At 41.7% G+C, this 24,979-nt stretch overlaps 1 protein-coding gene across 1 annotated transcript in view; it reads right to left on the reverse strand.

Annotated features, from left to right (window-relative positions):
• The window catches only part of IFT80 (intraflagellar transport 80), a 154,190-nt gene that overhangs the window by 111,071 nt on the left and 18,140 nt on the right, over nucleotides 1-24,979 (reverse strand). The window contains exon 5 of the mRNA XM_090050581.1: nucleotides 3,113-3,223. Within this exon, the coding sequence (XP_089906707.1) occupies nucleotides 3,113-3,223 (111 nt within the window). The remainder of the gene's footprint in view (nucleotides 1-3,112; nucleotides 3,224-24,979) is intronic.

Below are 24,979 nucleotides of genomic sequence, written 5' to 3' on the forward strand. Positions count from 1 at the left end.
TGGGATCACACTATCTGTGGTTCAAAACAAGTAATAAAGTTTGCAACCTGAAATACCTGCACCCTGATGGACAACCCTAATAGCGATCGATGAGCAAAGGACAGTTTTTTTGGCCAGAGAATTTGCGTTATTTGATATTGACATTGCTGTACTTTGTGGGACAAAATGGACAGGAGATCGGAAGCTCTACAGAACAGAGTGGTGATTATACAGTTTTTGGAAAGGAAAACCCCCAAAAAACAGAGACATCTAAAGCACTGGTTTTGCTATCAAGACCAAGATTGTTACTCAGATGCCAGAATATCCAGTTGGCATCAATGAGCATCTCATGATCCTTTACGTTCAACTGACTAAGAGATAACAGCCATCAGTACATATGCCATGACCCTTCTAATTTAAACTCACTTAAGTCCTGTCATCTTTCCCCAAACAAGATAATTCTTCACAGTAATTCTGATGCTAGAGTGGGCAGGGACTCTGAGCTTTGGAAAAAAAACACTTGGGAAGGAAGAGGTGGGGAAAGTCAATTCAAATGGAATTGTTCTCCTGAGCAAATGTTCAGAATGTGATCTCATTATCACAAACTCCTTATTTTGCCAACCTAACAAATGGAAGACATCACTGATACACACCCACTCCAAACACTGGCAATGGATTGACGTTATAGTGCTCACCCAGGACCATCAGGACTTCCATATCACCAAAGCTATGACCAGCATATCAACTGCTGGACATATCAACTGCTGGACAGATGCTATGCCAGCCAGTGAGTTATTGCCTACCCTATAGTTATGGTGAACGTTGTTCCTACCCAGATGAAAAGGTGCCAGGTCCTTCATCTGGGTAGAAAGAACCTTCACCATAACTATAGGATAGGTAGTAGCCCACTGGCTGGTACAGCATCTGAATGGGACCTGGGGGTCACAATCAACCAGAAGATGAATATGAGCCAACAATACGATGAAGTCACTAGCAGGGCGAATAGAACTCTGGGGTACATCAGCTGATATGTTGCCAACAGATCCAGAGAGGTGTTTCTCCCTCTCTACTCAGCGTTGGTGAGGCTGCAGCTGGAGTACTGTGCCCAGTTTTGGGCACTGTACTTCAAAAAGGATGTGGATAAGCTCGAGAGGGTGCAGACAAGGGCCATCTGCATGAGCAGGGGCCTGGAAGATAGGCCCTATGAGGTGAGACTCTGGGGACTACGCTTGTTCAGTCTGAGTAAGTGAAGGCTCAGAGGTGATTTGCTAGCAAGGGAGCACCAAGATCTGGGGGAGCAACTCTTCAGGAAGGTGTCCCTAGGGAGGACAAGGAAAATGGCCATGACCTAACAAAGGGAAGATTTAGACTGGACATAAGGAAGAACTTCTTCTCTGTAAGGGTAACTAGAACTTGGAACACACCCCCAGCAGAGGTGGCATGGTTGCCATCCTTGGAGATGTTCAAGAGGAGGCTGGATAAGCACCTTGTTGAGCTAGTTTGAACTCAACCTCCTGCCTATGGCGGGGGACCGAACTTGATCATCTTCCAGGTCCCTTCTGGGCACTGATTCTATGATTGTATCGTTTCATATGTTCCATCATGTCTATTCCTATCATCCCAAAATGACACAGACAAAAGCAGCAAACGTGGAAGAGGCTCAATAGTGAGTTCTTGAAAGACCTTGCTAAAAGCAATCAACTCTAGCAGTGCCCTAGTGAGAAATGCTCTGACCTTCCTAGTGATCCTAACACCACTAATTACTATGAGAGCATCAAGAAAGGCATGCATGAGGTACGCAAAGAATATCCAGGCTTCTCCACAAAGAACATCAGGACTGGCTTGATGAGAATAAGGGAATTCAAGCCCTCACTGAGAGAAAAAGGAGACTCTTCAAAGCTTGATAAAAATGACATCAAGTCCAAACAGAAGCAAGTTCCTTATTGCAGTCTTAAAGCTAAGGCCCAGAAGAAAATCTGAGAGTGAAAGAACAAGTGATGGGAGGATAAAGCAGAAGAGATCTGAAAGTTTACTAACAGCCAAGACATGCATAAATTTCTTCAGCTCACCCAAAGCTACCTATGGGCCAAGCACACAAGAAGCCATCACTCTGCGGTTCAAGGATGTGATGACATGCTTAAAAGACAGCTCCACCATCAATGCATGAATTAATGAATGTTGCAGATGTTTGATTTTTAGAATATAATTTGGTATTTTTCTGAGATGGTAAAACCTGTTGCTGAAAGGAGTACTTCCGGAGTCAAGGGGAAGGACTTCTGGTGGCAAAGGTTGGGAGTTATGGGGCGGGACTCCCGGTCCCAAGATGGCAACAAGGCGGCAGGGCACCTGCAAAGGGGCAGGACTACCCATGCAGTCCTTGACAGCTTGCCAAATCTTTGTAAGTGGCCCTCCGCCCGAAATAACTGTCCACTCCATCCTATACTATTAGCTTGCCACTGGTCACCATTTTAGAGGTGGGCAAAAGAAGACATTCAATGACACTCAAAGGCCAATCTGAAGACACACAATATTAACATCAATAACTGAGAGGCTAAAGCACTGAATTGTCCGCAGCAGTGTAATGAAGCATGGCAAAGCAGAGACCATTTTGAGCAAATGGAGGCAAATAAGCAAGAGAACAAAGGGAAAGAGCTGTGACCTGACATAACCGGGATCCACCCCTTCCTTCTGGAACTGTATGCCATATCTGAAGTTGAATGTGCAAATCTTGGATTGGCCACTTCATTCACCTCTGGACTCACCAATGACTTCCCTATCTACTGGAAGACACTCATCCTAGTATCAAGGGACTGCCAACAATGATGATTCAAATTGGTAACAACTGCCATAAAACTTATGGAATGCATGCCCCCAGCTTCTAAATAAATGTCAAGAAAACCCTAATGATATTTTTTCCTCACAAATTCTATCATTCAGTAGAAGGTACCTTTACATTTTATAACTTTTATAGTTTAAAAATCTTTTGCATAAATGTTGTACTTTTCCTTAGTTTCAAGCTACTAACAACGTCAACCTCATCTAGAAAGCATGCTTTCTTTTGAAAGAGCTTTTTATTACCCCCCTTTTGTGGGGGGGGGGAGCCATGCAGGACACTTTTAAGACAAACTCTTACCTGTAACTAATGCTGTTCCTTCATAATTCCATCTTCCTGCAAGTACAGCTCCACAATGAGCCTCTATGCTTTTTTCCACTCTTCCCATTTTTGAAATCAAATGAAACTTGCCTAAACAAAGTTAAAGTTATAGCATTAGCTCTTCTGTTTTAAATGGTGCTCATTACTGTAGCATTATGGCTTTAACAGTTGTTGAAACTATACAATTAAAACAGAAACACTATTTAAATACAGTGCTTAACATGTTCATATCATAGAAACATAAGAAGAATTATATAGTCCACACTGAACATGGTATGCTCATCTGGCCATCAGAACATTTTAATCAGACATGCAGGGTACAGTTAATTCTTTTAGCCCATCTCAATTGCTGTCACTTCTGTGCTATTAGCAACTCTGAAACAGACTAGGGTCTGTCAATTTCAAGGCTGCTATTACAGGCAAAACACTGCTTGTCCCCACTGCTGGGGAAACATGTAATTACCCTTAATGTCACATAAGAAGCAGAGGCTACAGGGATCTTATTTATGCTCTCTTATGGATAAGAATAATTATTTGAGGTTAATAGGAGGCTGGAACCGCAACCTCCCTCAATTCCAAATTGGGGGAAGGGGGAGAATTACACTTCCTCTTTGGTGCTCACACACCATGAATATTTGTATAATACTGTAATATCCCCTTTACTCATCAGCTGAATAACTTTCCTTTTTAATTATTCTCTACAGGCCAGTAACCATTTTTTTGTCACATGACTTCCATTTTAAATCAACATCTTTCTAATACTGAACTCAACTGGATTTAACACAATACTGTAGTTTTGTTCTCAAAAGCACTCAGGACAGAGAATTAATGGATACCTATACATGTTCCTGACACCTGCTCTGATGTGTTCTAATTAGAATCCATCAGAGCAGACTCAATTAATCTAATTAGCATGCTCCAGCAACCTTGGCAACACATGAATCAGCATCCCCATGCTTTAAAACGGTGGCAGGGATGCTTTAACTAAAGCTCGTTGAATAAGCTTTAAAAGTGTCCCTGATACTATTTCAAAGTGCAGGATACTGAATACACAAGATATTGCAGGCGCTTTAATTAGAGTGACTCCCAAGACCTGCTCTAATTAAAGTGCCCCCACCACTCCAGAGCACATGTAAAGATGCCTCGCAGTACCTTCCTGAGCCATATCACTCCCTTTTGTCACTTTACCACAATTTAAGATCACATCTAACGTGGCAATGGGTTGGCTTTATTGATTCTCCCAGTATCTCCCTACCATTAAATCTGTTTCAGATAACTTTTTTCCCCAAATGTATTGATTTTTACTTATCTAGACAAAATGTAGTTTAATTTCCTACAAAGCTTCATGTTGCCTCCTTAGGCCTTGCATTATTTCTCTATTGTGAATAAAGTTTGCCAAGTCTCACAAGCTCAGTAGGTTAACTGGGGTGGGACAACTGGGATAGCCAACTTGGAGGGGAAGGAAAGGAAGAAAAATAGAAGCTGCTGCTGCAGCTGCACCAGCTGCACAGAGGAAGATGGAAAGCACTATTGCCCCATGCATCCCACTGCCCCAGAAGCCCAGGTGCCTTGTTACATCTCTGAACATTTGTCTTATTTGCAAATATAATATGCTAACAGAAAGGGGGGAGAACTGGTTAGCTTTTTAAAAATTACTTTCTCCAATTCATCTGAGAGTCAGGACTCCTGCTGTGGTCGTGATCTGTTGAGGTCCCTTGCGACCCTAGCATCTATGAATCTATGAGTGTCAGAAGCATTCTGATCTGTTACAGTTTCTCCAAGGTCTTCATAAAAGAACTGCTTTATTATTTTTACACAGTCAAAAATCAAGTGAAAGCTAAAAGCTGATAGTTTCTGAAGTGTAGGTTGAGTCCAAGGGATGCCTTGAGTTTAACAAGGTTTAGAACCACTGCTTTAAATGGCTAAAAGGAAGTTTATTGCCACTACACACTCTCAGGCAACCAGATAAGATCACGTAAGAGAAGTATTTCACCCTTTTATGTTCTACTAATTTATATAAAATAATTGATTTCAGCATATTGACCATTTAATTAAGAATTTACCATTAATGGAAGACATTAGATGGTCTAATCCTATTTAGGCATGGGTGGGTGCAGATGGTGGGTGCAGATGGTGTGGCACATGATAACCAGAGATCCAGGTTTGCCGTTTCCCACAGAAAAACGGAGAAAACCAGAGATTCCCTGTTTTTATTGGAGAAAACATGGATTTCCCTTTCTGGCAGAGAAATCTACAGATTCTCCACTTTTGCAAAGAGCTGATTGTAGAAAGGACAGGAAATCCCCAGCCCTATCCCCTAATTCCCAGAGGGGAAGGGAGAGGGGGAAGGGTGGGGACTGAGCCTCTGAGTCAGTCAAGGCTGGGCTCAGGCTCAGACTTGTCTTTTGCCCCTGGATCCTAGAGGTAAGTGGGGCTTAGGGGCTGTGGGGCAGGGCTGGGGGCTGGAGGAGCAGGGAGTGCTGCCAGTCCCAGCTGGCTCAGCAGCCAGGTGCAGGGTTGGGGGGTGAGGGCAGGGGTGCCACTCTGCAGGGGGCTTTGAGGGCAAATGAGGTGGGGGCACGCATGCCGCCTGGCCGACTGCCATGGAAGAGGGAGAGGGAGGTTCGCATGCGGCCAGCTGCAACAGCTCTGTGGCTGGCTCTGCAGCAGCGGTGACGGATAGTGGCTGGGGGGGTGGGGAGGACTCGCATGTGGCAGCCGCTGCCACTTACCTGTGGGGCTATGCCAGCAGAGACTGCCGCTGCATACAAAACCTCTCCGCGCTGCTGCAGAGCCATGCCCGGAGTTGTGCAGCTGGCTGCAGGGTGGCAGCGGCAGTGTGGTAGCAGACAGGCAGCATGCAGCCATCCCACCACCAACCCATGCTGCACAGTGGCCACGGCTGCCACCACACTGCCACAGAGCTGGCTGCACAGCTCCGGGCATGGCTCCACGGCGGCAGCAGCAGCGCAGGGAGGTTTTGTACGCAGCAGCTGTCACCGCTGGCATGGCTCCACAGGTAAGCAGCAGCGGTGGTGGCTGCTGCATACAAGCCCCGCTTTCCACCCCGCAGTTGGGTGGCACATATGTGGCCCACACATGGTGGTTGCTACTGCACTGCCACTGCCATGCCCTGTGCCACTTGCCCACAAAGCCATGTGGGTGGCTGTGGGATGGTGGTGCAGGGTGAAGTGGCAGAGTTGCAGTGGCAGCCTCTGCATGCGAACCTCCTGTCAGGTTGTCCGGAGTGTGTGCTGCCTGCAGAGTGGCACCCCTGTCCTCACCCCCTGGCCCTGCTCCTGGGAGTGGGCACAGGGGCACACTCCCCCACTTCTCAATCTACCCCCACAGCACCTTCCCTTTTTCCCACCCTGCCCCACCCCTTCCCCCCAAGCACACTTACTTGCTTGGGTGGGTGTCAGTGTCTGTGTGTACCTCTGTGTTTGCATGTCTGTGCCTGCGTGTCTGTATTTGTAGGTCTGAGGAACTGTTGTTAGGGGCATCAGGAGGGCTGTTGAGGCTGGGGGGGGGGGGGAGGGGGAGTATGGGGCACCAGCAGCACGGCACAAGATGGTGGTGGGGACGGCTGCCTGCCCGCCACCACGCTGCTGCTGTCGCCCTGCGGTCAGCTGCACAGCTCCAGGCATGGCTCTGCGGTGGCGTGGGAAGGTTTTGTATGTAGTGTCCATCTTCGCTGGCACAGCCCCACAGGCAAGCAGCAGTGGCTGCCGCATATGGGTTCCCCTGGCCCCCCCAGCCATCATCCCTTGCCACCGCTGCAGAGCCAGCCACAGAGCTGTGCAGCTAGGCACATGCGAGCCTCCCCCTCCCCTGGGCAACCACCTGGGTGACATGCGCACCCCACATCCCTTGCCTGCAAAGCCCCCTGCAGAAGGGCACCTCTGGCCTCACCCCCTGGCCCTGCTCCAGGGAGTAGGCACAGGGGCATGCTCCCCTACTTCTTGATCTACTCCCCGCCCGGCACCTTCCCTTTCTCCCACCCTGCCCTGTCCATTCCCCCCATACACATTTACCTGCTGGGGTGTGTGCATATCTGTGCCTTCCTGTCTGTCTCTGTGGGTCTGGGAGGCTGTTGTGAAGGGTACCAGGACTGTTGAGGCTGTGGGGAGAAGTGCAGGGTGCCAGCAGTGCTGGGAGGGCTGTGGGAGGGCCTTTAATTTTTATCATGGATTTTGGGGTTTTAATCAGAGAATCTGCTATTTTTAATCGGAGAATTTACAATTTTTAATCACAGAAAACCAGGATCCCTGATGATAACATATAACACAACACACATTTTTCTCCAGTTAAAGAGAAGCTAGAAACTTTACTAATATGCTAGGGGACTAGCACTATATTATTCAGTTTAAGAATAAAGCAAAACCAGATTTAACTGTTGGAATGTGAACAAATTTTCTAGATTATATATAAAGTTAAAAAACCACAACACAGTCGGGTGGCAAATTGGTTTGATGGTCACACCCAGAGAGTGGTGGTGGACGGTTTGTTTTCGACCTGGAGGGATGTGGGCAGTGGAGTTCCCCAGGGCTCGGTCCTGTGCTATTCAACATCTTTATCAATGACTTGGAGGTGGGTGTGGAAAGCACGCTGTCCAAATTTGCTGATGACACAAAGATGTGGGGAGAAGTGGGCACACTGGAGGGGAGGGACAGAATCCAACTAGAACTAGACAGGTTACAGATGTGGGGAGATGAGAATTGGATGGAATTCAACACAGACAAGTGCAAGGTGCTGCATCTAGGGAGAAGAAACCTACAATATACTGATAGGCTAGGGAACACCCTTCTCAACAACACAGTGGCTGAAAGGGATCAGCCACTGTTGACTCCAGGATGAACATGAGCTGCCAATGAGAGGAAGTGGTCAGTAAGGCTAACTGCACCTTGTCATGCATCTACGGATGCATCACAAGCAGGTCCAGGGAGGTGATCCTTCCCCTCTATGAGGCGCTGGTCAGGCCACAGTTGGAGTACTGCGTCCAGTTCTGAGCGCCGCACTTCAAGAGGGATGTGGCTAATCTTGAGAGGGTCCAGACGGCCACTCGCATGGTCAGGGGGCAGCAGGCCAGGCCCTACAAAGATAGACTAAAGGGCCTGAATCTATTTAGCATCCACAAGAGAAGACTGAGAAGGGATCTTTTCTGCAACTGAATTAATATTACCACACCAGAGTTAAAGTTTTTACCTAGAGCTGAAAACAGTTTGCAAGGCTGTGGAATAAAGGAGACATTACCAGGACGGGCTAACAGATAGCAAAACTGCAGAATAAAGGATAGTTTGAATGGTGGAACATCAAAGGATCACTAAAAGTTGTTAACACCTGTAGAGTACAGCAGATTAGCAGGAATCAAGGAGATGATAATGAGCCATGAAGTTAATTGACTCTCTCAGCACTGCCCGAACAGAAATGCTGCCATCCCTCCATGGCAGTTGGTTTTAAAGTCTGGGTAGAGCAAGATTCAGAGGGATGCAACTGCATTACTGCCCTCCACCCATATAAATAAGCATCTTGTTTTGTTTAACTGAGAACATAAGAAATAAGTGCTTAAAGAAATACTTATTGTCACTGGTGATGCATTTTTTAGTTGCAAAGCATATCAGGTTACATCTGTTCTTTCCAACTCTCCTTCCCTTCAGCTGTACTTGAGAAATAATTTAGTCATTCTCTACTGGTTATAAGCACACAGGTTCCAAATTACTATGCACCACGTCCTATTTACTTACCTGGCACTTAAGTGCAATTCTATTGAGCTTAGATCTGAAAAGCTGTTAAAACATGGGAAATAATCCTCCCTTCCCTGCCATTTCTTTTTGTGACTTAGTCTTAAGGTCATAAGAGTGTGTCTTCAGGGTATGTTATAAAGTATGCATGTTAAGTTTTCAGTGATCTGAGTAGAGTGAAATAGGACTATACTTATGTCCAATAGGTGGAATAAGACCTGGCCCTACATTTAATCAGAAACCCTAATTATAGAGAAATTGCATAAAAAAGGACAAACTGGTTAGTACTGTGGCATCTTCTGAAATTCAGCTACTCAAAATAGCTGCTTACAGACGTGAAAAACAAAACAGAAACGGCACTTTAAACTCGGTATACTCCCGTGCTGAGCCCAGTGCATGTCCAGAAGAGGTACCATGTTGGTTGGACCCAGCTCTCCCAACCTCTGCATATATCAGGTGCTTTAATGGGGCTTTTTGGCACTTTTATCTTATAGCTGATTGAATTGCCTTTAAATAAAAGCACCAAGAAGCCCCACTGAAGCACCTGATCTATACAGACACTACTGAGCCTAACTGAACTAACATGCTGCTGCTTCTGGTAAAGTGTGTTAGGGGTTGTTGTTTTTTGGTTTGGTTTGTTTTGTTTTGTTTTTTTAACATCTGTAAGCATACCACCTAAGCTGCAGATGGTGGGCTTATTTAGCAACCAGGTCGGCTAATTCAGGAAGTCCAGCAAGGCAGTTGAGTGATGGCAGAAAAACTGTTCTCCTCTACAGAAGTGAAATATATCTACCAGCAGAAGAAGGTTTGCATAACTGCTTCTGCCAGGACTCTGAATTACAATTTAACCAGCTTTAATTAGGAGCTAATAGAAACACATGCTGAGTACACAGCATTCCAAAATGAAATAGCAGGCACACTTAGTTCATTTGAAGAGGTGCCTTTGGTACAGAAAACAAAAGGATTTGGCAAATGGCTTTGTGGGTAACCTACAGGTGTCTTAAATGGCTTGCACTCTATAAGAGGCAAGGGTTTCTTAGAGTGATATCTTTTATTGGACCAATTGCATAACTGAGATAGAGTTAGACATGCTTTCAAATGCCAAAAAATTATCATCAGGTCAACCCTATCTAATTGTATCTCAACTATGAAGTCGGTCCAATAAAAGATATCACCTTAAGAAATCCATGCCTCTCATATAATTAGAAAATTGGCTTATGGGATGCATCCAGAGAGTGGTCATGGATGGGTCAATTTCTACCTGGAGAAATGTGGGCAGCGGAGTCTCCCAAGGCTCTGTCCTGGGACTGGTACTATTCAATATCTTCATTAGTGACTTGGACGAAGGAATAGAAAGCACCCTGTCCAAGTTTGCTGACGACATCAAACTACGGGGGGAGGTACATGAACTAGATGGCAGGGAGCGAATCCAGGCTGATTTGGACAGGCTGAGGAAATGGGCTGAACAGACTAGGATGCAGTTTAACAAGGACAAGTGTCGTGTGTTGCACGTGGGGAGGAAGAATCATCAACACTCCTACAGCCTGGGAGATGCCACTCTAAGTAGCACAACTGTGGAAAGGGATCTCGGAGTCATAGTTGACTCCAAAATGAACACGAGTCAGCAGTGCGATGAGGTAATAAGTAAAGATAACCGCACCCTTTCTTGCATAAGTAGGTGCATCACAAATAGGTCTAAGGAGGTGATACTTTCCCTCTATGTGGCATTGGTTAGGCCGCTGCTGGAGTGCTGTGCCCAGTTTTGGGTGCCACACTTTGGGAGGGATGTGGATGGCCTTTGAGAGGGTCCAGAGGAGGGCAACTTGTCTGGTTAAAGGCCTACAGAAAAAACCCTATGTGGACCGACTGGGAGACCTGAACTTCTTCAGCCTCCCCAAGAGGAGGCTGAGAGGTGATCTCGTGGCTGCCTACAAACTCACTGGAGGGGAGGGAGGGGGGACAGTAAGAAATAGGAGATACAATGTTTACCAAGGCACCTGTCAGGGTAACTAGAAATAATGGCCACAAGCTGGAACAGAGCAAATTCAGATTGGACATCAGGAAAAAATTCTTTACAGTGAGAGTTATCAAAATATGGAATAAGCTTCCAAGGGAGGTGGTGCTGTCCTCTTCCTTGGAGGTGTTTAACAGGAGATTGGACAGACACCTGGCTCAGGTCATTTGACCCCAGCACTCATTCCTACCCAGGGCAGGGGATCGGATTCAATGATCTAATAGGTTCCTTCCGACCCTAACATCCATGAAACTATAATTCCTGAACCGTGACTTCTACAACATTACTTTTGCACTATATGGTGATTATGAATCTTTGAGAGGAGTAAAATTAACACGACTGACTTTCAAAGGCCCTGAAACACCACAGATGCTGTACAGCAGACAGTCAGTACAGTGTAGGGACATGAGTGTCCAGGCACCTGGGTCAAAGCAGAAGTGGCAAATTCTAGTTTTCACTGCATTGACAATTGTGAACGTGAGACTGCCAGCAGCAGCAGCTTCATCTTGCTCCATGTCCCCCTCCACGACCCCTCAAGTTGGTACCCAGAGCAGTTTCCCCTATGCTCCTCCCACCTAGGGCCCAGACAGAATTAACAATTTTCATCCAATCTGGCCACAGAAAGCAATCTATAGCCATGACAAACAAGTGCAGAGCTGTAGATTGTTTCAAAAATGGCTGTTCAGGTAAAAATCTGAACCCTCATTACATGAGGGCTCAGATGAAGATGTTTCAAAACAAAGCATTTTCTGTAACTTCTCTCTGTGCTACCTGCCAGCCACAAACTGTTTTCAGAATGCAATGGGGGAGAGGGAGTGGAGGGAGTTCAGTCTGGGGCTTTTCAGCCACTGCTGGAGGGTGAGGGAGGTTTACTGGAACCCCCACCCTCCAGCACTGGCTGGGTATCCCCCAGAATGAGCTCCCTCTGGTCCATTCCCCTCTCCCATTCTGAAAATAGTGCAGGCTGAGAAACAGGAGAGATCATTGCTAGGAGTAACTGACTGCAGGCTCATTGTCAGCAACTAGGTTTCCCTTCCCCCCTGGAACCAACAGTGAATTTGTTTGGTCAGGGGGGATATTGTAACTCAGAACACTTCCTGCAAAGCACTCTCAGTTACAGCGTGGAGCTACACTTCTGTCTGTACTTTAGTTATGCCACTGATGCTATATCTACTCATCTGGATTCACGAGATTACATTCATAATAAAAATGAGTGCCAAGGGTATACTGCAAAAGGTTCAATGTGTGTCACCTTAGCACCCAATTTTCTCTGAAGTACTAGCAGATATAACATAGCCTGCAGAATAGTTTGTAAAACAGTTAAAAATTTCTGGGTAAGAACTGTTCTTTGGAATGGATCATGAAAGGATAAAAAATTAACATTAATTAACCAAAAGAGATAGCTCAGGGAGCTGAAAAAATTGTTTTAGCAGATAAAAGCAGATAAAGCTAGCAAAAAGAACACCGAATCGCAGTTTTGTTATACTTTTGTTTTTGCATATGACACATATTAGGCAGGATTCAAAGCCACAACATTAAAAAAGAATCTGTGGAAAGCAAAAGAATAAAGAACCTAGATTAATGACCACCTAAATGACCAATATGATCAAAATATTAAAGGGAATTATGCAAAAATGTACAACACATCCTCTCCTACCCACATGGAAGAGATAAGCAGCTACAATATAGCAATACTTTAATCTTCAGCAGGGCAGCTAAAGCAAGCATTTGTACACAACATTACTACAGAGAACAGATCGTAAACTGAACAGATCGTAATTTAAACATTATTGAACAAATTACTGTAATACCCAGGAAATAAACCTCTTAAGCACAATATCCAGAAATTGTATGGTCATGAAAATGAGCCACTGGATGTACAAAAGCTACCTAACACATCCCCTAATCACCGAAAAGATGCAAAATATTTGAAATACCTTACTTGAAGTAGAGAAGCACTGCTGGCATTTGATTTGCTCAAGCTGAGTATAATTTAATACTGTCTAATCTAAATGCCTGAAAGAATACAATAGTGTATTAGGAAGTTTCCTGAGGAATGCAAGATTAAAAGTAGATACTATTGTATTTACGTGAATCCAAGATGACACTAAATTAAAGATGACCCTGCAATAATTAGATTCTAGACATGGAACATTTATAAGCGTGTTATTATTCTCTGTGTGTAGAATCTAAATATTGGAGAGTCATCTTATATTCATCCCTCCCATGGGCAATCAGTGGCACAGGGGCAGGAAATACAAGGGAGTCAAGTGGCTGACCCCTACCCCACCACACCTTGCCCCCTACCATCTGTCTCCCACACCACTTGCTCTCCCTGCCTGGATGCCCTGGCACCTTCCCTCTTTTTGCCTGCCATGTGCTCCATGCCCTAGGCTGGAATGGCGCCAGAGTCAGCCTGAAGCAGGGGTCAGGATATGTGGCAGAAGTAGGAGAAGAGGTGAGGAAGCAGAGGCTATGGAACAGAGACTGGGGTGGGGTGGGGTGGGAGAGACAGCAGTAAATGGGGGCAGGGCAGCACATAGGCATGCATCTCTGACTCCAGCTCTGATTCTGGGCCAGAATGGGAACCACAGCAGACACCTACCCCCACTGCCTTGTATTCAAATCCATGTTAAACGGAGAAAAGAAACTTTGTCTTGGATTCAAGTAAATATCGTAATTAAGATCCTATAATAAATACTCATAAAACAGACAGATTAACTAGTTGAAAAGATTTTGAGGTAAAATATTAGCAACAATTCTTAATGGAGATAATCATATGAAGATAAACTCCACTATAAAAAAAATAATGAACAGAAGAGTTATAACTTTGTCTACTTTAGTGAACCCTGAACCCTGCAGTCAAAACAGCATAATCAGACACCTAATTCTGATGATGTAGGACCTTAAACTAGTTTTTCCATTGCCTTGAATGGGAGCTGTATCAAGTACATAATAAGTAAACTAACTGAAGCCCAGGTTTTTAAATATCCTGGATAACAGCAAAAGTGGACATTGAAAGATCATTTCCAGCCATATTTCAGACCCCGGAAACAAGATAAATTCATTCATTTGCCTTTGCTATTCATTCTGTCTAAGAAATATTTCAAAACAAAGTGAATGAAATTCTGGATTTTGATACTATGGAGGATATATTTTAATGTTCAAAACAAGTAAGGTGATGTATGATGTCAATCTACCAAAGAGCTCCACTAGCGATATACAGCAGAGGTTAAATGATCCATATTTCACCACCAATCCTGACTCCATATGTTTCCAGCCAATATTAATGTATTAAAGTTTTTTTGTTACAGAAAAAATAGAGATTTTATTTTAAACTACTAACTTCATTTCAAGGCAGCTGAATTCATTTGGGTAGGAATGAGCCAGTTGTGAAATGTAGGTCTTCACTTGGATGCTAATCATGTAACTTTTTTCTTTAACTAAACGTAAGTTGGAGTTTTGCAACACAATTGCACAAAAACCTATTTAATGCATCTCATCTAAACTATTTTATACAGATTTACTGTTAGTAAGGGATGAGACTAAAACCTGAATGTTACATAATCAAATTATCAAAATTAATATAAAAGCTAAGTAATATGTAGTACTGATTTTATTAAGTCTAATACCGAACACAATTGCCACAGCCAGTAGCCATAAACATTTAAGTTTTAGAGAGAAGGTTCAGGCTGGACATCAGGAGACATCACTTCACAGTTAGGGCTGCCAGGCTCTGGAATGGGCTCCCAAGTGAGGTGGTACTCTCTCCTATGTTGGGGGTCTTCAAGAGGAGGCTGGACAGATATTTGGCTGGGGTGATATGACCCCGGCACCCATTCCTGCCAGGGGAAGGGGGTCGGACCTGATGATCTATTTAGGTCCCTTCCGACCCTAAGCACTATGATATTAAATAACTTTTAAATTCAGGGAAAATCTGTCTGAATAACATATAAGAGACTGCTACAGATGGAAATACATGGATATAATTGCAGTTAGTGAAATACAGTCCAGTACAGAACAGTTTGAAACAAGCTTTTTTTTAAAAAAAAAAACTAGAAACTGACCATTCAACAACAGATTTTTTATTATTATTATTTAAAGAAATGACTACTAAATCTTTTAGAGACTGATTTATTTCCTGAACACACCACCTTATCTCTGTATCTGAGGTCACTACTGAAGAAACTGGCTGAGAAGCTAATTCCCAGGACTGTGCAAATATTACTTTTAAAGATTCTGAAGTTGGCTTTTATCCCAGTTACATGCTTGTCTTTTCAAAGAAGGGAAAAAAGCTTTTCTGATGTGAAGCAGAGGCTCCAGGTAATGGGGTCGTCTTATGCTGAAATATATCTAGCTCAGTGAAAGGTGGAATGTGCTACTTAAGACATAGTTTTGCATTGCTGGAGAAAGCCTGATTGCATGCACACCATAGTCATTAAAGCAGAACAGAGGGAGAGATCTTAGTGAACAAAGATAAAAAAGCTATTTAACACCTTTGTTTTTACTTTGGATTCAAGCTTTTTCCTTTGTAACTGCTCAGTGTAAAATCACATGCTAGTAACTTGACTACTAGCTTAATTAAAAGATGAGTTTTTGTGCAAGCATCCCTAGCTGCACAACCTCCTCAGCTGTTTAAGAATCTCAGGCTAGAGAAAGGAAGATTGATTCATATGTATAGACCTTAAAACACCCCAATAATATAATTTTTGTCTGTTAAAATTTAAAAAGTAATAGGATCAATCAGAGTTTGTGTTTAGGATAGCTATTAAGTGGTGTGCTACTATGTAGAATACCAGTGGTTTTAAACCTGTTGTCTGCAGACTGTTTAAGGGGCCCTCAAAAGACAACTATGATCAATCAGAAGTACGTGAAGAGCTGTCCCTTGAGGCGGGCGAATCAGGGCAACTGCCCTGTGCCAACACTCTGCGACACAAGCTCTGTACTCGTACTTGCCACCCACCCCGGCCCATTGCTTTACCCACTCACCCCCCCATCCCCTCTGGGCCTGCACAGGCTGATATGCCTCAGGCCCTGCACACCCCTAGGATCGGCTCTAAGTATGCGAATACCCACACTTACAATTCAAAGGGGCCCACACCTCCATTTGAAATTTCCAAAGGGGCCTGCACCTCCATGCGAAATTTTTTAGTGATCCAGAAATGCAAAAGGGTTGAAAACCACTGGACTATATTAAATACTCTTGAATATTGAAAATGGGTTCAGTGCGTCTGAGTAGTGATAGGGGGAAAAAATAAAAAACAGCATATATTTATGCTGGGTATATATAACTCATTTATATATATAGATATAGATATGCTGCTTATAGCCATTAAAAAAAAAAAATGACGTTTTACTTTGAACTCAGCGTGCTCCTGCACCAAGCCCAGCACATGCCCAGAAGAGATATAGCATTAGTTGAACCTGGCTCGCCTGACATCTGTATAGACTGGGCATTTTAGTGGGGCTTTTTGGGTGCTTTTTCTAATAACTGATTGAATCAGCTTTAGGTAAGTGTCAAAAAGTCACGCTGAAGAACGCAATCTATACAGATGCAGCAGAGCCAAGTCAAACAAATGTGCTGCTTCTTCCAGTAAAGCATGCTTTGTTTGTTTGTTTTTAACATCTGTAAGCAGCTTTAGTGTCCAAGGTATCAAGGGGGAGGGAATCTCATACAATGATTAATCCCTCTATCTTCCTTAAATATAAATGCATGTATCTGGGAGAAGGGCAAAGACTTCAGAACAGCAGATGTCAAGTACAAACACACTAGAATCTCAATAGAAGGCTGAGGGCACCGACACCAGGCTGGAGATTTTCTTCTAAGTATAGCAGTAGGAGTTGGACTGCTAAAAACATCAGTGGAACTTATTAAGAGGCTGCTACAAGTTAGAGAGAGCAGTGCGTGGCATCGGTTTTATTTTTTTTGCATATCTGTTCCTAAAGCTACCATTTTGGGGGAGGAAGGGGAGTTATGAGTTTTTATGTTATAAATCTGTTAAGCGTTACACCTCATTGCTTATTTCATGATAAAGGAAACAAGGCATTTCAAACCAGCTGACATCAATAGGTATACCAAATCCACAGAGACTGGGATGTATTTTGTTTCGCAAACCCAAGGGAACTTTCAAGCTGACAGGACTCTCCTTTATTAAACTGTAAGGTCTGGTCAGCAGCAGATGAGACCAACACTTGTCAGGGGGGAAGAGTAGTCTCCCAGGGGCAAGATTCAGTCACAGCCCCAGGTGTACACACAGCAAGGTAGTGGGGAAGAGTCTGGAACTCCAGGGATTAATCTCAGAAGAGTTTGTTAAAATGTAATACAGAAACATTACAAAATTCAAACAGGCATGGAATTAAGTAATTAGGTCCATAAACACAACTTCATGATAAACCAGTAATCAAACCAATAATCAAATTTCAACATTAGTGTACATAGGCAACCCTAAATACAATGGGAGTTGGTTCCAAATATTCAGAGAAAAGATATAGCCCTTAAGGACTATCTATACAAGAAACGTAAATCTGTAAAAGATTTAGATGCATGGTATAGTTTGTCTGCAAAACAGCTCTTCTGTCAAATTAAATTTGTTTTTGCATTCACACTTAACACTGTGGAAATCATGGATTCTCCTATGGGATTATAGGATTTTGACCTCTACTCACAATTTTCTGGATCTCCCGAAATATTACATAAAGTCTTTCAAAATCTCCCAGGATCCACAGCTTCCAGAAGCTGTTTCATAACTGAGATACAGGCACCTAGTATGTATTGCAAGAAATGCTTTTGGAACAACATTTTTATAAGCAAGTACAAGGAGCCTTAATCTGAATCAACATAACCAATGTTGAAAACTAAACTGTTTGCTTCTAACTGTCTCAACAAATTATAAAGTACTACTCCATGATGTGCGAGTATGTTGACGGCTAATCACAGTTATGGAAGGAGAGATACAGAATACAATACTATATAATGATTAGAGAGAGCAAAGTTAGGCTGGTAAATGCTTACTTTATATATAGGAACACATGCCTATAGATAAACAAAAATATGTGATAGAAGTTGCATTGTTTTAATATTATTTTATTTTTAGAATTTTAAAAGATAAGATCCAAACTCTTCTTTTTTTACCATAATCATAAAATCATAGAAAAGTTGAACTGGAAGGGACCTCAGAAGGGCATCTAGTTCACCTCCTTACTCAATGGCAAGGTCATCTCTGCCTAAAAATCTGTGGAAGGCTGGAGAAGGGAGAGAAGGAACGGAGCTTCAGGACCAAGCAACATTTTGTAGCGTCCTCTGTCTGGGGGCTGTATTCTGTCCATAGCCTGAAGCACCCCAAATTGGAATGCAACATATGTACATTCCCCACCGTAACCTGGAATGTAACTCGTGGAATTGGTGTTTGCCTCTACTGTCAGCAAAGCTATAAACTGATGCATTTAATCATTCCTCCTTAATTAATTCTTTACTTGCAATAAGTTGCAGTTCTCCTCATCCTTCCATACAGAAGGCAACCCCCCCCACCAAAAAAATCTGAATTTTAAATGGTTTGACTACAATGGAAGCCCTGCAGCATTTCAGCACCATTATTAAGTGGGACAAATGTCAGTGAAAGGTCATACCTTATAAATTCCATTAAGGAAAAGAAAAAAGATTCACAGCAAACTACTATAATGCTTTAAAAAAAAAAAATCACATAATCTACTGAAAACCAAAGACTCTAAACAGAAGTTAACTATGACACTATATAAACAATTCATATTTCTTGAGACAAAGGTTGGATTTACTAGAGGAAACTGTAAAGGAAACAAAAGATATACTATCAATCACTAAGACACAAATTGACATATTTTCATAATATAGCCAAAAGATAGATTCTTGTGATTTAGATAGTGAAATCCAAGCAGATGTAATTTAACCTAAGAAAAACAATTTTGTTATAGGCAGAGCAGGTAGCACAGTCTATTAAGGTTGCCTAACCTTTCCAAAATCATTACGACACTGATGTTTATAACTTCACTAAATTTTAAATTGTTCACTGGTGAATATTTTCTTTCCATGCTGTGTATCTGTCTTATGCAGACTTTTTCTTAGAAAACGACCAAAGCATTTCAGCAATTTTTAAGAATGAGGCTAGGTTAGAACTTACTTGGGCAACATAAACCTGCCAAGAGCAATACCATAATTGCCCCTTCTTAACTGCCAGCTCTCCTTCATCCCTCTCTCTTTCTACTGCTTTAGAGACAAGTCTGAAAGGAATAGCCAGTAGTCTACAAAATGACACGTAGAAGAGCTCTACAAGGTAAACTGGGATAAATCTTATTGTTGTGTATATGAAATGAGTAAGTACAATGTGGACAGTTTCAATATGAGCTTCAAGACATGTTATACACAAAGAAGGGAACAGTCACATGTGGCAGGAGCCTCACATCATTGGTGCAGACAGATTTGCTATGGTCATAACGTAAGGTCACAAGTCAAAACCCAAAAAGTGTAGGTTATTCTCTACCATGCCTATCCTGAGATGGTCAAGACAACTTCTTGGGAAACCATGACTCTGAAGAAGCCTTGGGAGTTAGGCAAGATAATCAGCAGCATACAAGCTGTTAGTACAATTCTGTAGCCAAAAGGGATAATGAATAAACTGGATGTACAAACTAGAAAATACCAACAAGGAATAGAAAGATAGCCTCTGTATTTGACTCTGGCAAAAGCAGCCAGGACAACAGTGTCTAGCTCCGGTATTGAAAATTTAAGAATTATGTTGATAAAATGCAGAAGGATACAGAAAAGGGGGTGCTGTAATGCAGGTCCCAATGCAGCCAGGTGGAAGTGTTCTGCTCACTTCCTGCAAAGGCAGATCAAGAAGCAGCTGGAGCCTATAGTCTTCCTGCAGCCCTTCCCAGTCTGACCCCAGACATTCCTCCCAGAAACAGGAAGTGAGCCTGCACCCATTTTCAGAAGAAACACGTGGGGTTGGACTAGGAATGACTGTGCACTTCAGTCACAGCCCTTTGCACTGCCCGGCCAGAGGAGAGAGGCTGGGCTGTACTAGCCCTTTACAGTGCCTATGAGGAGAAGCTAGGCCGAGTAGGAGCAGTCCTTTGCACTGCCTGGTTGGTGGAGCTGAGTGCAGCGACACCCAGGGCAGGTAACACCACCCTCCTTCTTCCAGGGCACAGAGAAGTCTTGTCCAGGACACAAAATTCACTAGTTATACCTCTGCTTCCACCCACTTTAGGTTTATCAGATAACCCTAATGCAGTGTGCAGCAGCACCCTGATGGGGAATCACAGGGGTACGCTGAACCAATACAACAGTGGTTTTCAACTGAGGATGCTGCCAAATTCTAGAAAACTTTGGAGAGGTACCCTAACTCTAAAAAGGCTGAGAACCACTGGAATGAAGATCAGAAAACATGCTTCATCGTTAAATAGCCAAACAATTTGATACGACTTACTTATCAAAGAGAAGGTTAAAGGGGTGATGTGGTTACAATCCAAATACCTACACAAGGACGAAAAATCTGATAACAGAAAGCTCACTAATCTTGCAGACCAAGTAATATCCAATATCTACAGTCTAGAGAATTCAGAACAGAAATAAACACAGATTTTTAACAGTGATACTAATTAACTACTAGAACAACTTTAAAAGAATTACAGTATATTTTCCATTCCTGGAGACTTTAAAATTAAGACAGGATATTTCAATGTTTAACATGCACGAGATTTAACATGCTCAAGACAGATTTTTATTTTACTATGTTCTTCCTTGTCTTAGGAAGAATATTAGTCAAAGTCCCTTTAAAAGGACCTTTTAGGGTTTCTGATTTTTAAAAAGTGGGATAAAAGCCTATGCAATATTAATTTGGATATCTATGGAGGAAGGAACAAAAATTACCCGAATCTCACCAGCCAGTAAAGGAAGTGTTTCAGGCATATGCTTTATTCATAATATGACTTGCAATAGATGGAAGTGACTCAATAGCAGCCTAATATTAAGCTTCAGATCTATAACATACTGCTTTTCTCCTTTTGCTTTAAGATGTACAGAAACCAGAAACCATCCTCAAGCTTAAAGTTACTTCGCTGTTCTGGAAGGTTTTCAAGCATGAGATTAGCAGCCTATTTAAGAATATATAACACAAATGGGTCTGTTTTGTCCATTAGCTAACATACAGTAGAATCTCGAATTTTGACCTGATGTTAAAATAATGAACACAACAAACAGGGTGAAAAAGAACAAGAAATGAATACCTGATCTGTGAACAAATTTTCCAAAATTTTCTTTTTCTTAATTTTTTTAAGGAAAAATAGCAAAATCAATGGAAGCAGAAAATATTTTAAAATGAGAGCTGAAAAGATACCCCAAAAGCTACATTTACACCTTCTGCAATTCTTCAAGGAATAGTTTTGGCCCCATAAAAACATAAAATTCAGCTTTCACTGGGCTTGACAAGCTGACAGGAATTCTCATCAATGAAATAAAACTGGTTGTTGAGAATGTACAGAAAATCTGCAGAATTGCCAATAATATAAGGCATATTGTATCAACAATAAGTTATCAAGTTTGGAGACTTACAATCAGTATTTCCAGAATGAAACTAATGTACACAAACACTGACAATACAAGGAATATTCGCGCACACAAGACTCTTCCAAAACCAGCTCCCTTTATTAAACAATACAGCTCATCAGGAGACCAGAAGTTATAGGAATTTATCACAAAGAAAATTACTAAGAAAAGGTAGTTCCACAAATAATAATATTGAAATACAATATACCAATTTCATAACAAAAATGGAATTACAAACTTCTCTGTGACGACAAGTCACAAAATGTTTCCCTCAGAAGTACCTTCATACCTATTTAGTCATCAATACTTTAAGCCCACTTTCCCAGTTCCAATCACTATCAGTCAGGCAGAAAGCTACCAATATGAAAGAAGGGAAAAGGTATTGATCTGTTTACAGGAGAAAAATAAAGTCTTCCAGCTATTGTGAACTAATTTCTGGTTAAAATGGCTGTCACTGTGTTAGTTCGTCCATCTAATATTTATTCTTAGCTAGTAGGCCAAGTACACATGGATGTGATATTAATTTACACACTTAGGAGGTTATCATTTCACTGATCTGTCATTTTTGCTTTCTGTATCCAAGTTTGCCCCTTTCAATCAGATCTGGTAGATTAGCTGATATGCTGTAGTGTTTGTAGGGCCTTTAAAATGTAATGACAAATCAGTCAGTAGAGCTCAGATCTGATTTGTTTTATGCTAACACTAATGAGACAATCACCCAAACTTACGCAAGTGGTAATTCTAGAATACCTATTCTAGGATGAGTGTCTTGTTCCAATTTACCTTAAAAAAATCTAAGGCCTTCACTTTCCTTAATCCCACTTTCTGTTTTTAGTTTTCACTCTTTACATGATAAATAAATTTAGAACTGTGTAGGAGAGAAGAGGTAAACAAATTAAAAACCATGAGATGGGAGCAGAGTAACAGAAGTCTACACACATTGGTTCCTAATACTGTGCACCCATAATGAAATAAAGAGAATGCTAGTGTTCAAGACATGTAGCCATATCCACAATGGTTCTGATAAATGTCTCTGTTTAGGAGACTCCACAAAAAAACAAGATGGCTAGAAAAAAAAAATCCCAGTTTCCTCAAATTTACATCCATTTTAAATCTCTTGGTAAGAAAAATACCAGGTAGCCTTTTAGGCTGCTTCCAGACATTTAAAAAAAAAGCAAACAAAAAACCAAAAATGGTGCAGAGGCAGCATGTTACTTCAACCTGGCTTGCCTGACATCTGTATAGATCAGGTACGTTAGTGGGGCTTTTTCGGTGCTTTTATGTAATAGTAGATTGAATCAGCTTTGACTAAAAGACTCCAAATGCCCCACTGAAGTACCCGATCTATACAGATGCTGCAGAGCCCAGTCAAAGTAATACACTGCTTCTTCTGGTAAAGCATGGTTTGGCTTTGTTTTGTTTTGCTTTTTTTAAACTGTTTGCAAGCAGCCTCCAATCAAAAGATCTACATCTAATATACTACATCATCTTTCCTCTAATCCTAGGATGTTGTACATCTAGATCACACAGTCTATACTACTCCACATACAGCATCTGTTTCTTATCACATCATTTAACTCAATGTCAGGTACATTTTAGCAAACTTCTACCCTGCTCTATTGTTTAGAAAGTACACTGCCATACAGGGATCTTGGCTACTATTGCCAGTTTCTTACATCCTAACAAGAACAGTATAACAGAACGCTCAACCCTAACCATGCTAGCATCTTTAAAAAAAGCACATAAAACACTTGTGGCTAGCACCAACAAGATCTGAAGTCAGTTAAATTCAGTCCATCAAGCAGAAAGAAAACGCCTACTTAAAGAAGGCTAATCAATACTAATGCAACCATTATTCCATCTGCATACAGAAAGGGAAAGAAAATACCCTGTAAAAAACTATCACCACGGCCATAGTTTTTTCATAGCTGATCTTGGCCTTTTAAACTACGCTTCTTGGGGCCAAAATACTGTCCTTATTTGTGCCATGTATAGACTTAAATTATGAATATCTGCAACACAAAGATTGAAGTATATTGTAGAAAGGAAGAGCAGGTACTTGTTCTTGCGCTGTCAATCAGTCTAGTATTTGAAAAGTAAGATATTAATTAAAGCAAATCCATATTTTTGTAAGAAGCTATGGACTAATATAGCCATATTTTATTTACTACAAATGGAAAAACTTCAAGGAACCGGGAAGTCATGACCATGAACCAGGATGGACTGATTTAAAATCACAATTAAAAGAAGAGGCAACAAATTAATATGAATAATAGATTTTAATCTTGCTTTGTATTGTATGCATTTTCCTAATAGATTCAAATTGTATGTTTAAATTTGGTAACCTCTCCTTTAGACACGCAAAACAAACTAAGACTATGAATTGTTTAAGTAATCTGTACAGTTCAATATACATTTATTCATATTTTTTTATTTTTATTATAAAATCAGAAAATGGTGATTGGTGCATTTCTTATTTATTACACGATGGGAACGGTTTATTTGTGAATGTGTGTCAGGGTCTGGTTGAATGGAAATTGGAATTCAATTGAAAATGCACAAAACCAGCATTTTACAATTGTTGTTGGTTAAATAAAGCCACTGCAAACATGCAGGAGACATGCATGAGACGTGCTAGAGACATAAGAAAAAGTTCAATTAAACAATTGATCAAATAAAGTATTATCCACGGAGTGATATGAACTAATTATTTCTGATCACCATGTTGTTCAAGCTTTTAGATCTACCAGACCTCCTTTTCTTACACGTAGTATCCCTAGATTGGAAGAGGAAAGCAAATTACCTGTTTTTCACATCTCAATTTTAAATAATTGCTTGAATAAAATGAAATGAAGAAATTCTCTCAGAACCTGCAGAAGAGTCTTTGATGTAAAGTTGCTATTTCAACAAATTCTGCTTCCAGTTTAGCCAACGATTTCCACCAGTTCAAAATATCAACAGTAATCATGTGCTGCTTATTCATTTATTTAAATAATTTTAATAAACAGTAAGTTTAGCTTAAATCAGACAACTTCTATCCATCCTGACCAAGCTACAAAGAATTAGTTTCTCTTCTAGGGCTCTTGTTGGTCTCTTTGCTAAAAGGACAGTTTGGGCTGGATTCCTAGCAAATTCTGAGAAGTTCCAAGTCAACATAAGCACCAAAAAAGTGGATGTGAAAGTCATTAACTTATTATTCTCACCCCCCTCCCTCCAATCTCTCTGGCTATACAGAGTGTCTGGATTTTATCCAAACCTTCAGACTGTTCTAAATCCAGTAGATGTTTCAGAAGTTTCCATCTGTCACTATACCTCAGACTGGAAGTAGAGAATCAAAGGGCAAGGATGCAGTGACCCAAAAAGGGTCTGCTTCATCATCAGCCACTGATCACAGCACATCAAGTCTAATTTTGTTGAACCTAATGTAGAATGCATGAAACTGTCGCAAAGATGAGGCAAGCAAATTCAGTGTCAGGAAAGTAGCAAAATGATTCAAGACCTCTAGAAAC

Source organism: Crocodylus siamensis, chromosome 6 (assembly GCF_052110815.1).
Source record: "Crocodylus siamensis isolate JL-2025a chromosome 6, ASM5211081v1, whole genome shotgun sequence".
NCBI classification, from domain to species: domain Eukaryota; kingdom Metazoa; phylum Chordata; order Crocodylia; family Crocodylidae; genus Crocodylus; species Crocodylus siamensis.